The sequence below is a fragment of the Aspergillus flavus genome, chromosome 5 (assembly GCF_009017415.1).
Source record: "Aspergillus flavus chromosome 5, complete sequence".
Taxonomy (NCBI): domain Eukaryota; kingdom Fungi; phylum Ascomycota; class Eurotiomycetes; order Eurotiales; family Aspergillaceae; genus Aspergillus; species Aspergillus flavus.
The window spans coordinates 374,124-390,500 of record NC_092408.1 but is presented as its reverse complement, the minus strand read 5'-3'; the positions used below and the strand labels follow the sequence as shown (position 1 = coordinate 390,500).

Here is a 16,377-nt window from a genome sequence, read left to right as displayed (position 1 = left end):
CATGCAACATCAACTATGCGTGTATTGTGACAAAAAAGAAACCGGCTAACCGAAAGAGCCTAAAATCAAAATAGACGTGATTTCCTGCAACTTAGATGGCATCCGCAGACGCGTCGTGGTGAGTCGAAGTCTCCTCAACAGGCACAGTGGTCAATGGGCTTGCGGGAGAGTCAGGTGCTTCCCCGCCAGAAGAGTCTTCTGGCAAGAGATCCGAAGGTTTGGGAAGATGCAAAAACTGGGATGCTGTGTCTGGGAAAGATGAATCCGGCAAGGCAGGAGAATATTTCTTTGTCACACGTCCATTTTCCAATTGTGAATGTGTGGGTGTCGCTGATGACTGGTTATCATTTGCATACCCTCGCCATTTGCGCCAGCCTTCAAAATCAATCAGAGCCTGCATGCATCCCCATTCCGTTACCTTCTGCTCCAGCCATTCAAATCGCACAGGCTATGGATGTGTTAGCTTTGGTCACGCGCAGCACATATACAATAAGGCATACCTTGGTCAAGAAGTCATTGCAGCCTGCAGCCAATGCTTCGTGTCGGTCACTTTGCAGACTGCTGGCAGTCAAGGCGACAATGATGACAGGGCTCTTGAACAGCGAAAGATCATGCAATACGTCTTCCTCTTCCAGAGAATCATGGGTTTCGGGGTCTATCTCCGGCGGGGTCATTGCGGTGGCACTTGCAGCGCTTGACCGTCCGGATGCCGTCTTGGGGAAAACACCTATTCCGTTCAACCGCTCAAGCCGGCGAATTTCTTTCGTCGCATCTAAGCCATTCATAACGGGTAATTGGATGTCCATCAAGACAAGGTGAAAGCCCCCTTCTCGCCACTTCTTGACCGCCTCCTCACCATTTGCGGCGCATTTCCAGCGCACGCTAAGACGCTTCATGAACGCCTCTAACAACCTCTGGTTAATGACGTTATCTTCAACGATGAGAACATTAATTGGTGGCACAGTGCCCTCGATGAGGCCTCCAAATGCTGCACTCAAGGACTGCGCAGGGCTCTTTTTGGGTTTTACCGACTGACGAGGGCGAGGTGATGCCCCGCGTGCAGGAGGTGTCATCGATTTATTCTGAGGTGACTCTGGAGGCGGGACAGGTGGCGTAGGGACTTGTGGAGCTGGCTGCGGAGGTATGGCAGTTTGTTGGGCCCCAGCTTCTATAAGCAGTCAGTACACATCTTCAAAGTGGGCACCAAGCCGGTTGAATTAGTTAAGATATAAGGTCACTAACCTTTGGAGCTGGTCGATTGCCCTAATACGGTGGGCGAGTTCGTAGTGTGCCGAGTAAGAGGAGGCCGGCGAGTATGGCGATTGCCCCGGCTCCCTGGAGAAGGTAATGGCGGTGCCATCCCGGTCGTGAGGATACTTATGGATGGGGCCGGATGGGCACTGGCACTGCCCGAAGAATTGGATGCATGGGCTGGCGGGGTCGGAATATTGGGGTGGATCGGCATGAGAGGGAAATATTCATTATGTTCGCCCGGTTCAGTTTGCTCATAATAGATCGAATGACGCGGCGACGGTTTCGGCGTTCGTCGTGGCGGTATTTCGATAATCAAGGCCTCCTCTATCGTTTGGCCGCCTGGAAAATAAGAGTCCACCACTGTGACCAATGGCTCTTCTGGACTTAGCATCCGATCCGGGGTCGCCTGTTTGTTTGAGCCTTCCCGAGCAGCGATGCGAACGACTATATCGGGTGCGTCGAACGTCTTGCCCAGCGAGTTGGCGTATTTCATGATTACCTGATCGCGTAGCTCGTCGACAAGAGCATCATGCGCGGTCGGCACCAAAGTGGCCGAGCCCCCTGGCCGTCTAACCCAGATCTTGCGTTGTAGCATCCCAGCAGTACCGGTGGCAAGGCGGCCACTACCGTCGTTTTCTAGAGAGGTTCTCGGCTGCTCGAGTAGATCGCTAATCAAGTGCTGGTGAGACGGGGCAAAAAGCGATTGACGACGTGAGCCGAGACTTGGACGTTTTGGGATCGAGACGGCACTGGAGACGGGTGCTTGATTATGGGGTGCAGCGGAAGGATTCTCCGCAACAGCAGTCAGGGGTGTAGGTAACTGGGGTTCGCCGACCGTAGACCCTGTACGGTCCCGCCCTTGATTGTACGCAGTCTGAGACGCTCCGCTTCCCGAAGTCGGCAGAGGCGGAGTCGCTGTTGGAGCAAAAGGTAACTGTTGTAGTAGCTCGTTCGAACCAAGCAACCGTGGTGGGGACTTAAGAAAGTCCGGGGGCAAGCTATGACGGTCGGCTACAGCGCGGACACAATCGAGATTCGAGTCGGATAGTTGTCGCTCCTGTGACCCTGGGGTGGAAGCTATGAGATTCTGGTTCAATGGCCCTGGAGCTCGGGTTTTCTTTCGTAGTCGTGATGGTTCTTCTTCCCGAGGAGATTGTGATCTCCCTACCGAGCCTTCGTCAACGGAACCGTAATACCGCCCCCGTTCTGCCGATGGACTCGCGGGGGGAGCGGAGGTATCGTCCGAGATTGAGCGCTGGGCAGTAGACAACGAGGAGACGGAATTATATGAACGGGGTTGAGCGAAGCCCTTGTCGGACGTGAGGGGAGAGCGCAAAGGCACTGGCGATAAGGAGTTGGTATTGGCGGTGCTGGAATTTTGCACGAGGAAAGGTTCCGCTCCAGTGGCCGCCTTGACAGTCGACGATCGCCGCAGCACTTTGGCTTTAAACTTGCTCCAGGAATTGGTCGTCGACATGGCTGAGCCCCAACCACGATAGCTTGTTACAATCAGGGACCAGGAAAATATTATTTTCAACGGAAAAGAACAAAAAGGTAACGACAAAAAAATAGAAAAAAAGGAGAAAAGAAACGAACAAAACAGAATGTAAAGGAGTGGATCAGATGAATGGGAGACACTATACTGTCACTTCCATTATTCCTCACGCTTGAAATGGTCAAGACGGCGAGATACTAAAACCATCACCAGCGCCGGCAACAACAAGTATAACTGTGGCACACCGTGCGGTGATAGACGGGGTCAATGGAAGGGCAGCGCGGACGATTGAGCTCCTCATCTCTTTTATAGGAGGAGAGGAACAGGAACGAACGCAAGTCGAACTAATATAGAAGACTTCTTTCCACTGTTCCCCTCCGAGATGAGAAGGAGCGCGACGGTGGGAAGGGAAAAATCAAAGGAAGTCAAAGAAACAGAAGAAGAAAAAAGCAAAAGAAAACGAGGGCAAATGAGGGAACGGAGAGAGGTTGAGGGGAAGTTCAGTTGTCGAACGACCCCGGTAGGTTGTTGTCTGGCTACTCAACAAGGCAATTGCTTCAGCAGTCACGGGGAATTCCTACCTTACTTAAAGTCCACGGCGGATCTCAACCCGGGGGCTTCCCGTACCTTGTAGTATAATAATAGTAAATAGTAATAGCAATAATAATTTCGGATGATAATAGGAGGAGGGCGTATCTCCAGTCAATCTCTCCTGAGAGACCCAACGCTTGGGCCGCAAAGAGTCCCCAGCGAAGTGAGACTTGTCAATGAGAACAGAAGCGAAGGGAAACCCGACAAGAGCAGTGATTATTGGGAAAGAGAATTCGGCGGTCGTCGCCTCATTTCGATGGTGCATGCAGCGTTGACATGTCAGCGTTTTATGCATGTAAAGTCCCTAATGGAACTAACTAGTTTAGAATCGTAGCTAGTCTCTGGCACTATCTATATTAAGTCAGGGAGGGAGGTTTCATAAAACCTATTGGAAGAAGTGCACGGACTCCTCGTAGAATTCCAATTGATCGATAAGATGGTACCGAACCATTGCAATTACATTCCATTTGTTCTCATGGCTCGATAGTGTCCATTCAGAGGGATTGCATTTATACTTCCATAAAATTGCTGGAGCTTCGGATAAGGTTTTGGTCGATCCAGACCTATCACATGTCCAATATATACTCATGACTACCGACTTTTCGCTCTTTACCGCGTCCTAATGGAAGATGCGGGAAACCGGGAAAGACTCAGACTTCGCGACTAAGACGAGACAGGTTAAATCACAAGACAGGCTAACGGCTGAGCACATCCAAATCAACCACTGATGAACAATCAAGGTTAGCTAGTATCTCGGGCAGGGTGGAGATGCAGAAAACAAAGACGATACTAATAGCATGATCAGCAGGTAAGCTTATTAGTTCCAGATATCGAGTCGAGCGAAGCTTTGGAGATACAAATCTCCGACATGTGGCGATAAAAGAAGATCGTAATTTTACCACTATATGCTTCAAGGTATGAAGCATCAACGCCTTTTTTCTTCTGCACCATGTCTCGCCTGCGCCGGTTGTCATTGTGTTAGACTACGCACACTGGTAAGCTGAAGGGATCCTTGCTACGCTCAGAAGAGTCGAAAGCTACACTCGTCTTTATTGCTTAAAGCTGGAACAGCGCGTTGGGTTCATACACTCAAGAAAAGCTTAACCATTCTAGTCCAACATGAAAGAAACATCGAAGCAAGTAATGAGCTATGTCCGGAACATGACAGATGAAAGTTATACGCATAATGTATCAGCGCGCAGATGCCCGCTCAAAGAAGCTCAGACAAAGAGATCGATAACCGAACATGCGCTTTACAAAACGAAAAGAAAGTACCGACCAAGGATTGTTGAAACAAGTAAGAAAAAGCCATCAAGACGTAACGTGACTTCGCAAACCAGACTCGCGCCGAGTGATACTACTCGAAGGGTATCAAAGATAATTTTTCTCGCAACAAAACGGCGAGGACCATGAAAAAACCAAAAAGAGAAGAAAGAAAGCGTTACACAGGGAAGCTCCATCCAGATCACAACAAGATCAAATAATTCGATGGAGCAATACCTGTATCTCCATTGGATTTCCTGGCCTGCCACCACCTGCCGCTAACATCGGACACTTCCAATATCTCATGTTTGGTAAAGCTGATCTCATTGGCGTCTTCTGGGTTGGCATCATACGAATAGATTGCCTTTGCCCGATACGGGTATTCGGTTGGTTGAGGAACCTCGTTCTCGTTGCCATTGGCAGTCAAGTTGGCGTTTGAAGGGTTGCCAAATCGAGGTTGCGATGAGCTGCGGTTTTCCGAACCGGGGGCACCGCCTGGGTAGCCCGATACGGGCGATGACGTCTCAAAACCATTGAGCTGTGCCGATGTATACATTTGAGGTGCCTGGCTGGAAGTAGTCTCAGGTCGGTTTCCGAAGGCCGTAGACATAGGTCTGCCATTTCCATATGCTCCAGGGTGTTCCTTTTGGAGGGCGAACGAATCGATGAACCCACGATGCGAGGCTTGCGGCGTCGATCCGAAATAAAATATCCAGATAACCTATTTAACCCGTGAGTTATATTCGATACATTGAAGGCTGTTGTGAACTCACTATCACCATAGACATGAGAATAAAACCGGCACCTGCAGCTTGCGACGCAGAATCGCTGCGATATACTAACGAATTCACACCAAGTGTCGTGATTACCATACCAGCGGAAAGATAGCCCACAATCTGTTGCTGATCAGCTTTGGCTCATGTGCATAAAGGGCACCAGGAGAACCATACAGCTACACCGTAAACGGAACCAGTGTCCGTGCCAAACACAGCCGTCATCCCAAGAATAATGCAAAGCGAATAAGCGACTCCCCACCACGAATAGGTGGGATAGCCACGGGCATTAATCGCCGAGACAATCGACGATATGAATGCGATGACCCATGCCAGCTACAAATGAGATCCCATTAGCTTCAATCACCGAGCTGGACCACTCCACTGCCTGAAACACATACTATCGAGATGGAAATCGTTGCAAGCGCGAACGGGTCGCCGAGGATATTGCTTGGACGGAATCTCGCCATTCTTCGACTTTCGTTATAAGGGCTCGGCTTATGTAGAGATGAGGAAGGCGTGGAGTAAGCCACCATGAATGTGGTAAGAAAAGGGCGAAAGAGAATATATAGGGCTTGAGATTGGTTGTTTGCCGTCGTATACTCCGTTCAACTAAATAGCCGAAGAGGTATATCCCGTCCTTGGCTGTATAGTTGCGATGACTTTATAAACGGTCCTTTGCGTTCTCTAAACAAGATCAATTGACCGAGTAAGGTTCCCGGGAAATATCAGTTGCTGCTTATGACACTATATGACATTTATCGATGAAGTCAGCGTGTTACTATCAAGCGGTTAGTTTTGTTGTTTAGTTATAGACGCGAAGGATAAAGAACATGTAGATCAATTGGCGGTGGATCGAAAACATCGTGAATGACAACAACACGAACCAGTAACTCGTGTTTAAAAAAGAATAAATAAAACAATAAAATAAAATAGAGGAACAGAGGCGGTCAGTCAGCGCAGATGCATCGTACCTTGAGGTAAAGCAAGAATATTGACAAGGAGGCTGGTCAAGGTAAAGTTTAAAAAATAATAGGATAAAAAAAAAAAAAAATCAAGGAGCACTATATTCTGAGACAGCAATCAAGAGACCACAGAGCGCGTCCCTTGAGAGGTTGGTTGAGGGAAGTTTAGAAACAAGAATGCCCCTTGCAGGCAACAAATCAACAACAGCACCTGGCTGGAGGAAGGAAAGATGAAGATGAAACGTTAGAAGGGATGACAGCGAAAGAGAGGAGAAAAGAGTGGAAACGAGCGAAAAGTCGATCACGTAAAAGCGACTGATGAGTGAAGGAGTGATAGAAAAGAAACAAAGATGGGGAAAGTGAAGTGCAAAACGTTGAACAAGTCGATTACTTCGTCCAGTCGGGAAAAGGAGAGAAGATGGGACGGGAGGGGAAAGAATGTGGACTGAACGCTGAGGCAGCAAGGCAGAGATACTACGACGCTAGAGTACGACTTGGCAGGTTTCACACCCACTGGTGTTGGAGCGTCCACGCGAACCCCGTTTCCACAAGCACACCGACTCCACTTGATTGGTCGCTGTTCCTGGTTTGGCCCCTGGCCTAGAAGATCGAGAACGTATAGCGACTGGTCCTCGCCCTAACTAAGTTTCTGTGGTTACTATTCTTATGCGGATTATGAACATTAGTACGTATAGTAGGCGATGACAGTGGACACAGTATGGATTTTTTTAATTTATTTATTTTTTCTTTTTCATTTTCCCTTTTCTAATTCTTACAATTACTCATGTCCTACTAGTATATGTTATAATTCTCTTGGTAACACACGGCCAAAGGATTCTTTTCCCTCATAGCCTATCACCTGGTCCCCACATAGACTCTCATTGTCACCAATTCCCAATCGACTGAACTCTCCGAAGGACAATTAAATGGCGCTGCCTATCATTATTACCATAGTATGACTAGACCCATGGCACTTAAAGATCGAAATGAGATCTTGATTTGAAACTGTCCGAATGGATCCCCCTTCTCCGCTTGCGATGGACGACACGCAACTCGGTCTTTGCTTTAATAACGGTTAGTGCGGATAGTGGGTTCCTCTCATTAAATTCTGGCCAAGGCTGAGGCTGAGATGTGTGGCATGAGTGGCTTGACGGCACCATAAAAGAGTAAATGATCAACATGGTGTCCAAATTTCATATCCACGAATGGATCCTGATTTATGGAACGTTGCTTGTAATCTGCATGAGTAGGTTTTGGGAAATCCTTCAGTTTTCATTACCATACGATTGATCCCTACGGTTACTACACTAATTTTGCTAATTAATGGGGTCCTCTACTCAGGATCCGGAAAACAAAAAGGGAACACCACAAAGTAGGGCAATTCACATGAAGAAGGCAACTGTATTCCGGAGCCCATCGTTCTGGTGATCTTCTTAGAATTAAAATGCAAGAAAATGGAAAATGCCGAGAAATCCTTTGTTACTTTCTATCCAGTGATTTTCCTTCTTTTGAGCAACGAACCAGTGGATTCGCATCGTTGGCTCTTATCAAGCAACGCCCCAAAAACTATATTCCATGCAGTCGCTGAACCCTACATTCGAAGATAACCTATTCTTCTTCTGTCTAACCCTAGACCCATCAATGCCGTGGATCAGAAGACCCTGTTGCAACTCCTGGTCCGATAGGCAATTCTTGCAGACCCAATGTGCAGATAAACTGGTCGGTTTAATTAACAATTATGCACCACGCTAATTAGCCAAGAGATGGGGAAATTGCAACCGAGGTGAGGTATAAAATTCACAATCCCATCCATATCCACTCTATAACGGTAATTTCGGCGAGGCCCCAACTTCTCCGAGCCTCGGAAGCATGCAAGGGTTTGTATGATGGCCGTGGGCTTCCTAAGTGCCTTGCACCGTCATCTTATAGTTCCGAAGAATCGTGCATGCTGATCGTGCGTATGAGTAGAATAATACGCGGTCATGCACGATCCCCCTGTCTTGTTTCGTCGTGAGTCAACATCAGTCCTGAACAATTCTTTTCGATCGGTCTAGTTTTGCCATCTGCAATGGGTGTCTGTACCTTGCGCTTTCTGCAGGGGTTGCGGCCCTCTTCTAGACCGGGGCAGCTTATGTAGTAATTTTGGGCACGACATGAACATAGTCATAGTTTTGTTCCTTCTAATATCCCGGAGATTACGTGAGAATCCACAACAGTGAATGAGGCGCTGTACCGAATTAAAGTACGAAAAAGGTAAGCTATGAGGTATCATAAGTCGTAACCGCACAAGACCGAAATCATCATCAAAAGGCTCAGAGTTCTTTTGCCCTCCGCTCCCTCACTACTTCCTCCCTTTTCACTTCCCGCTCAACATCCTCAAGGCGCCCTTCCCATTCCGCCCAGCATTCGCCACCCCCAACCAAAGCAATCTCATACCATCGCTGTAAAGCTCGCGCTGTCCGTACACGCAGTTTCGAGATCTGCTTCGCTTGCTCCTCCTGCACCTGCGCCAATTGATCCAATCGTGGCTGAAGCTGGATGAGGGAGGCCGATGTCTGCGTATCCGGGATCGGCAGATCGTTTAATGACGTGAGTCGCGAGGCGGTCTCTGGAAACGCGGAAGCATACGATAACACAATCGAGGCGAGATTCTGGGTTGTCAAGCTTTCCGGGAGGCTTTGTGGTGGTGTTGGGCGGAAGAGATCGGGGAAGCGGTCATCTAGAGCGGCATATTAGTTTGCGCGTATGATCATTGTAGGATGAGTCTCTGTACGGAGAAGAAGCACATCCCGCACAGCGGGGATGTTTCGACTAAGTCTCTCGAGCTCTCGCTCTAGACTGAGAAGGCGGCGCGAGACACTTTCATCTAGAGAAGCTGGTTTCGCGGGTGCAGTGGGAATACCCGTCCAATTTGCGTCGCCTGTGAGAAGGTAGGTGAGTCGCCGGAGGCGAGACTCGAGTAATTCAATTGTAGCCCCGGCTACAGCCTCATTTTCGAGAGTCATTGTATATGTGTAGTAGTAATCTATGGAAACTGAGCTTCATCGTTCAATCAAACCTATGTTGGGGTTTGGATGCAAACATGACATACAAACACACCGAATAGGGGCCGATGTGGGGATGTTGCACCGTTTATTAACGGTCGCCGTAGAGCGATTTATGTAGTCGACCTCGCGGGCATGAAAACATTGCCAAACCTATTGTAGCCCGCTGATATGCTGCAGTCTTAACACAAGTGGAAATACAAAAGTGGCTTACATTTTAAAGTGGTGTACCTGAGTTCTGTACTTGGTATATTGCAAATATGTATCCTTAGTACTACGTATGTATCACTCCCACATATAGACACAGGTGATGCATAGCAGCTACATCGCCGTCGCACTGTTACCATTACTGATTCCATGCGGCATTGGTACTCGGCGAGTATTGTACAGGGCCTGCTGTACTACTCTGACCTAGTAGAGCCCGCCCTTCCCTTTCCTGCATTTCCGGGCTCGAGTCCGCTGCGTCATCGAAGCTTGAAACTTGATAGTCGAACACGTTTACATTTGCAGCGGCCGATGTAGTTTCTCGCTGACCATCTTGGGTTAGTTCATTCATCTCTATGTTCTCATCCTGGCGACTGGCAGAGCTTGAGTCCTCATTCTGCCTGCCAGCTGCATCTTCCGCAGACTCTTGTTGTTTGAACTCAGTGCCAAATGCTGCATTGTCTGCATTGATAAATTCCTAGACGGAGTTAGATCAAAGTTTAATCATGGAAATAAACAGACATACCTGGAGTGGAGGTGGAATTGGCTCCTCTCGGAAATTCATCGCATTGCCATTAGCGTAGATAAGCAAAACATTTTTGGATTCTTCACGAGCCGCTTTAAGGACTTCGATTTCTCGAACTTTGCGCGCTGTATATCCTATTACGTCTGCATTCTTGGAAGTGGATGCATCACCCTGCTGTAACTCTGCTTGCCGAGCTTTTGCGTCATCTGTTGAAAAGCTGATCCGCCACCACTGCCATTCATCGACGGCTGTAGGTTCGGTGTCCGCCATCTCCGTGTGACCGCTAGGTCGTAATACGTAAGTTACGTGCGGTTCAGTACACACGCCGCGCAAGGTGTATTTATAATGAGGAGTTTTCCCTGATACGTCCGACGGCTCCGTTAGGATTTTTGTGTAGCCTCGAAGAGTCTCGATAGCGCGCTCTCTTCTTTGAACCAGCTCTGATTAGAGGTAACGTTAGTATGCAGAAGCACAGTCGCGATAACGGGTGATTTACCTTTCAGTTTATCATCAATCTTATTGGAGACTTCCCGTAGTTCATCTGCTAAACGTTTCGCCTCCACGTTTGCCGCCTCCGGGCTCAAAGTCAACCCGTTCGCGCCATTCGCAAGGCTCTTAGGCAATGTTACGGAGACAGCAGAAGCAGCCTTTTCTAGCGTCTCTTTCAGAGTCATCCCTTTTGACTTTGACGCCGAAAAGCGGTTGATTAGGTTATCTAATTTAAAGATCCCATCATACTCCTGAAGTCTTTGAGCACGAAATTCGCGAGAGAAATCCCTGGAGTCGGCGAGATATCGATCAGGGTAGAAGACCGCAGGGATTTTCACATCTATGGGTTTTGTATTGTCGGTGCTTTCCAATCTGACAGTGAATATTTCACCTACATGCTCCAACCATACGTCGTCAAGCTCTTCGCCAGGCCTGTCTGACCAAATGGCGCTATCCAAAACGTCATAGAGGGTTTGACCATGCTCGGGGTCCACGAATGACTCAAGGATGAAGAAATCTTTGTGTATAGGTGTGTCGTAAACGGTAAGAGGTCGTTTATATGCCTTCGACGAGAAAACAGTCGCCAATTGATTCCCAGGATCTGCTCGGACAGCGGCATCTTGCCATGTTTCCAAGTACCTGCCTATGCTGCCTTCCGAGTCGCATGTAGACATGCTCTTTAAACTTGCAAGAGCATCCACGCTACCAAAGGAGCGTTCCGTGATATCTAGAAAGGCGACTAGCCTCTGGGTTTCGTAGATGATGTCATCCCAATCCGTGTCGCCATCGTGTGCATCCTGAATTGTCACTATCTTTGGAAGGTTTATAGGCTGTCCGTTCCACCACTGCGGATCGTGCCCATAGTTTGATAGAATCTTATTTCTCTGCAGGAGAGCTTCCCGGGCCAGGGGTATAGAGTGAAGGATGGTCAACAGCCCGCCGAGATATAGACTGTCTTCTGATGGACGTAGAAATGCTGGTTCGCCTTCCACCCTCTTACGGTCCCCCGGATTTGGACTGATGATAATTTCGCGAGCGCTTGAGTTGAATAAAGTCATTGCCCAAGCACCTTCATCATAGAAGTCACGGGTGGCCCGGCCAAAATTCGACTTGTTTGAAGTTGTAACTCCTGTCTCCTGTTGTCCAAGGTTTTGGTTTAAGGACATGGCCACTGCTTGTTGTAACTCACGTTCTTCCTGCTCAGCAAGTGATAATCCTTTGTTGGGGTCTGCCATAGCCCGGTAAGATCGAAGTTAGTGAGCTTGGTACAATTTCGCGGTGAGGTGGGCTCACCCGTAGTGTTCTGCGAAGGCGGAGGAGTCGCCTGTTGATACTCAGGTCCTTGTGCTGGCTCGCCTGGTGTGGTCGGTGGGCGTGAGGGAGGAATTGAGCTGGGAACTGGGTCGGAGTGTTCAATATGAAACGCTGCGAATGGCAGACTGTCAGTAAGTATGTGGATCGCATTAAACCGGGTTTGGACGCACAGGGTATGTTTGGGTCATTCAGGTAATTGGAGGCCTATAAAGAGAACGATCCTGGTCAGCAAGAATACAAAATAGAACGAAGTGCATCTGGAAAGAAAATGAGAATGATACCTCTGTCTGCGGACCCGTGGGATCTTCGAAGTAGGCATTGATGGCTTTATTTGAGTTGAGGTCATTTGCCTGGGTTAGATGATATAATTAGCACGTGAAGTATAGTGAAGAATGATAGAGGGTCTGGTAAAGTGAGAACAGGTGCGCGACTCAATACTAACTTTAAGGAAGCTGATTGCCTGTTCGCGACTTGTGCTTGTAAAGCTCACAAAGTTCGCAATGGCTTCCTCTGTTGGTTCAGAAGCCATGACGGAGCTCTACGCTATTGACCAGCAGCACAGAGATGTCGGGTTTAAAGAAGAGAAATAAATACAACAATGAGCTTTAGAAACTGAATGATAGAAACAGGCACAGCCTCTTTCTCAGAGCATAAGGGGTACAAGGACAAGCCAAAGCATGGAGGTTAATTGTTTGAACCACTGAGCTTCCCCACCACATGACATGCGGCTGCCAAGAACTAGACAGCATCGCTTTTCCGTTGGAGGGTAAACCATCAACAGTCCAGTTTCCTGCATAACAAACAGCTGGTGTATATGGGCAATGCAGTATTCTCCGGCATCGTAGCTGATATCATCAATTACCAAGAGTCAGTACGTATGTTTTAGACTCCTGACAATATCAATGCTTCTATCGCGGATTGCTACTTGATAATCAGGCCTGATGTTATATAGTCACGGGACCGTTGAATTTGTTCTAAAAATACAGAGTACAAGCGTGATTTACTACGAATTAGTAGACTTCCTCGGTACTCTAGGCCACATATACTCCGTACAAGGGCCAAGGTTTCGTAGGAGGATACTACGGAGTACTCAGGATAAAGATGAGGATACCAAGATCCATAAAAATTAGGGGATTTTCGTCGTTCTGGGTACAGATCGTGGTTCTAGACTCTTGAACTATTGTTTTTCCAGGTTCATAGCGTCTCCCAAATTAGCCGGTAGGATAATACCTAATAATCCAGGCCATTGAACTGTACTCCTCATTTATTGCAATCCCACCAACTCTTCTGAACACCAGCCATCCTACTATTGACTCGTTTCTCTTTTTTCTTTCTTTCGACTGAAGAATCAACCCAATTCCCGATACTAATATAATCGTTTCCAGCGTCCGACTTCGCTCCCGTGTCTATGTGACTGGCCTTCCGCCCCTCCATCCCGCCCCGCCAGAGGTCAGGTTCTTTCTGCGTTGTCGGCTCTCTCCAGCGCTCCACTTTCACCAACCCTGAGCTGCTGTGGGGGAGAAACTGTTCTGTGTCGGTTTCGATTTTGTTTTTAATTGGCGTCCATTGAGTCCAACTTAAATGTACCTGGGCCCCGCGGCGCATCATTTGACAATTTGAATTTTCTCCCATTCGGTTTTCCTCAGGTATTTCGTACGGTCGGAGTTCACCCCCGAGAACCACTCAAAATCCATCACGTCACGTTGTTCTCCCCGACCCTGCCGAACCACTGCTGTCCGTTAGGATGGCCGCCGCTTTCGACGACGAAGACCTCTCGGTGCCTCTTCCATCATACGACCACGATCGCCGTCGTGAACGTGCTTCTGGAGCGACTTCTCCCAATTCGAATTTCGCTGGTATGACAATGCCCCCGCCATCGCGGCCGATCGGAAGGGGCGGTGATCCGTCAATGCAGTCCCCTGCGACCACGAGAGACATGCAGCGCCTCGATCAGTATCAAACCGTGAAGGTTCTAGGCGAGGGTTCTTTTGGTAAAGTCAAGTTGGCTATTCACCAGCCTAGTGGTCGTCAGGTCGCCCTGAAGATCATATCTCGTCGCAAGCTGCTGTCAAGGGACATGGTTGGGCGCGTTGAGCGTGAAATTCAGTACCTTCAATTGTTGCGGCATCCTCACATTATCAAACTGTATAGTCCATACACCTTCTTGGAAGTTAGCCAAGAGTAAACTAAAAAGCTGACTGCCTCATGTCTATGACAGATACACCGTCATTGCAACTAAAACCGACATTGTGATGGTCCTGGAATATGCAGAACGCGAACTTTTCGATTACCTGGTGAAGAGGGGTAGATGCAATGACGCTGAAGCTCGCAAGTTCTTCCAGCAGATAATTTGTGCTGTGGAATACTGCCACCGCCATAAGATCGTTCATCGTGATCTGAAGCCAGAGAACTTGCTCATCGATAGTGAAAAGAACGTCAAAATTGCCGATTTCGGGTTGAGCAATATTATGACAGATGGGAACTTCCTTAAGACCAGCTGTGGTAGCCCGAACTATGCAGCACCTGAAGTCATTTCCGGAAAGCTTTACGCGGGGCCTGAGGTGGACGTCTGGAGCTGTGGAGTCATTCTCTACGTGCTTCTAGTGGGACGGCTTCCCTTCGACGATGACTATATTCCGGCCCTCTTCAAAAAAATTGCCGCTGGCAATTTCCATATGCCTCCTTATATATCTTCCGGAGCCGCCCGGTTAATTAGGTCAATGCTTCAGGTGCACCCCGTTCATAGACTTACAATTCCTGAAATTCGCCAGGACCCGTGGTTCCAAAAGGATCTGCCGAAATACCTTCAGCCACCCCCTGAGGAATTTATTGCAACGGGCGTGGATCCTAACAAGGCCATCGATCCACGCAAGATTGCGCCAGGGAAGCCGATATCAGTACAACACAAGATCCACCAGGTTGCCATCGCCAAATTGGAACGAAATATGGGATATGGCCGTGAAGATATCGAGGATGCCCTGAAAAACCCTGAACCCAGTGCAATCAAAGATGCCTTCTTTATCATCGTAGAAAATGAGATGATGCAAACTAACTGTGAGTTTTGAGAAATATTCCTATCACCCTCTTCTCTCCCAAGATCCGGACATCGATAGAAGCTGCTTGAGTGAGGGCAGTATGCTAATATCTTGCCCTAGCGCCTACTGATGAGAATTTGATGCCCCCTACACCTCTCCCACCTTCGGATCGGACATCACTCTCGTCAGCAGCAGCTGGCCGGACCACTGCTGCTCACTCACAAGGAACCCGGGCCGGGCCGCCTACCAGAACCCGAAGTGGTTCACAGCGCCAGCCGTTTCAACTACATCAGCCAAGTGAATCAGATGACCTGGAAACATCACGCGTTAGCCATGTTAGGATTTTACCAACTAGTTTACCTTACGTCCATGACCAATTGATGGAGCAGCGCGAGCGGGAACGAAGAGCTCGCGCTGCAGATCGTCTAGCGGAAGAGCAGGCTCGGTCAGGCTCAGATGCCCTTGAAGATCCGCATCAATCTGGACTTGATGGGCGTTCTTTAGAGGAACAGGAGGCAACAGCCAAAGCCCTGAAACCTCATTCTCGTAGCATCGTCGACCTAGACAAGCTACGTCTCGAACCACCCGAAGCTCGTAATGCCCCACATCAACCCAGGAAAACTCGGAAATGGCAATTTGGGATCCGGTCTCGTAATCAACCATACGAGGCAATGCTTTATCTCTATAAAGCTATTGCAGCGCAGAGAGGACGATGGGAAATACTACCAGCAGAGTCAGGTTAGTTGGTTTATAGCTCGAAGCTTTGGTTTAGTTCAAACTAACCATGATTCAAGGTACTCAAATAGGTTCTCAGTCTCCAGATGAACCCACACCGCTCCAAAGCAAGTATCCAGATCTACCTTCGGACTACTATATTCCAAAAGATCCGTGGTTCATACGGGCTCGTCTCTTGAAAGAAGGCGTCAAAGCGCCTGGCTCGTCTGGCAGCGTGCATAGCAGCAGGAGTGATATCAGCGAACTACGTCGGAGATTCAATTTGACCGGTGGAGCATCCTCAGTGGATGAGAAGAGCCACAGCCCCAGTGAACACTGGAGCACATCAGGCCCTTCCTCAGCTTCGCAGCATCATTCAATTCCGCGTGTTGCTTATGGTGTTTGGGTTTTCGTTGATATTCAATTGTATCAACTGGAGGAAAATAACTACATGGTGGACTTCAAGTGTGATGGATACCAGAATGTGATCCGTGCGGAGAGCGATACCGAATGGCATCCTATTAGCAAGAGATTCCGGAACAAGGAAAAAGAGATAACTAGCCCTTATCCATTCCTTGATGTTGCCTCTGATCTCGTGGCACAATTAGCGGTCGCAAGCTAAAGTTCCGGTGGTCCTGATAATGGGGATTCATTGATCGGCGTAATCGGGGAAATCGGTGCATCTGGCGCGGCGTTCTGATTCTTTGACT

The 16,377-nt window shown here is 48.4% G+C and overlaps 5 protein-coding genes across 5 annotated transcripts; 1 reads left to right on the top strand and 4 right to left on the bottom strand.

The window, feature by feature from the left end:
• Positions 1–91: 91 nt before the first annotated feature.
• On the bottom strand, positions 92–2,731 carry F9C07_6830 (sensory transduction histidine kinase; the record flags this gene model as incomplete). The annotated part of the gene is made up of 3 exons (XM_041293399.1): positions 92–448; positions 501–1,168; positions 1,243–2,731. 3 exons carry the CDS (start codon positions 2,729–2,731, stop codon positions 92–94), a joined length of 2,514 nt encoding a protein of 837 aa, XP_041147142.1.
• A 2,074-nt stretch (positions 2,732–4,805) lies between these two features.
• Positions 4,806–5,912, bottom strand: F9C07_6831 (putative high osmolarity signaling protein Sho1; the record flags this gene model as incomplete). The annotated part of the gene is made up of 4 exons (XM_041293398.1): positions 4,806–5,324; positions 5,377–5,499; positions 5,554–5,712; positions 5,778–5,912. 4 exons carry the CDS (start codon positions 5,910–5,912, stop codon positions 4,806–4,808), a joined length of 936 nt encoding a protein of 311 aa, XP_041147141.1.
• A 2,652-nt stretch (positions 5,913–8,564) lies between these two features.
• Positions 8,565–9,346, bottom strand: F9C07_6832 (uncharacterized protein; the record flags this gene model as incomplete). Its single annotated transcript, XM_071511524.1, has 2 exons — positions 8,565–9,060; positions 9,115–9,346. The coding sequence occupies 2 exons, from the start codon at positions 9,344–9,346 to the stop codon at positions 8,654–8,656; spliced, it is 639 nt and encodes a 212-aa protein (XP_071364222.1). The 3' UTR covers positions 8,565–8,653.
• A 272-nt stretch (positions 9,347–9,618) lies between these two features.
• F9C07_1611190 (ubiquitin interaction motif protein) lies at positions 9,619–12,653 on the bottom strand. The gene is made up of 7 exons (XM_041286508.2): positions 12,361–12,653; positions 12,200–12,268; positions 12,089–12,122; positions 11,898–12,029; positions 10,612–11,832; positions 10,116–10,555; positions 9,619–10,067 (listed from the first exon to the last, which is right to left on the bottom strand). Exons 1-7 carry the CDS (start codon positions 12,445–12,447, stop codon positions 9,732–9,734), a joined length of 2,319 nt encoding a protein of 772 aa, XP_041147140.2. The 5' UTR covers positions 12,448–12,653; the 3' UTR covers positions 9,619–9,731.
• A 1,009-nt stretch (positions 12,654–13,662) lies between these two features.
• Positions 13,663–16,289, top strand: F9C07_6834 (putative carbon catabolite derepressing protein kinase Snf1; the record flags this gene model as incomplete). The annotated part of the gene is made up of 4 exons (XM_071511525.1): positions 13,663–14,063; positions 14,137–14,972; positions 15,074–15,691; positions 15,760–16,289. The coding sequence occupies 4 exons, from the start codon at positions 13,663–13,665 to the stop codon at positions 16,287–16,289; spliced, it is 2,385 nt and encodes a 794-aa protein (XP_071364221.1).
• Between the last annotated feature and the right edge of the window lie 88 nt (positions 16,290–16,377).

What these genes read in the sequence shown, in the direction of transcription:
- F9C07_1611190 (XM_041286508.2), bottom strand. Translation starts at nt 12,447, where the DNA reads ATGGCTTCTGAACCAACAGAGGAAGCCATTGCGAACTTTGTGAGCTTT. An exon ending in CCACGGGTCCGCAGACAGAG is followed by an intron (nt 12,123 to 12,199) that starts GTATCATTCTCA and finishes TTCTCTTTATAG; the next exon opens with GCCTCCAATTACCTGAATGA. An exon ending in GATTGATGATAAACTGAAAG is followed by an intron (nt 10,556 to 10,611) that starts GTAAATCACCCG and finishes ACCTCTAATCAG; the next exon opens with AGCTGGTTCAAAGAAGAGAG.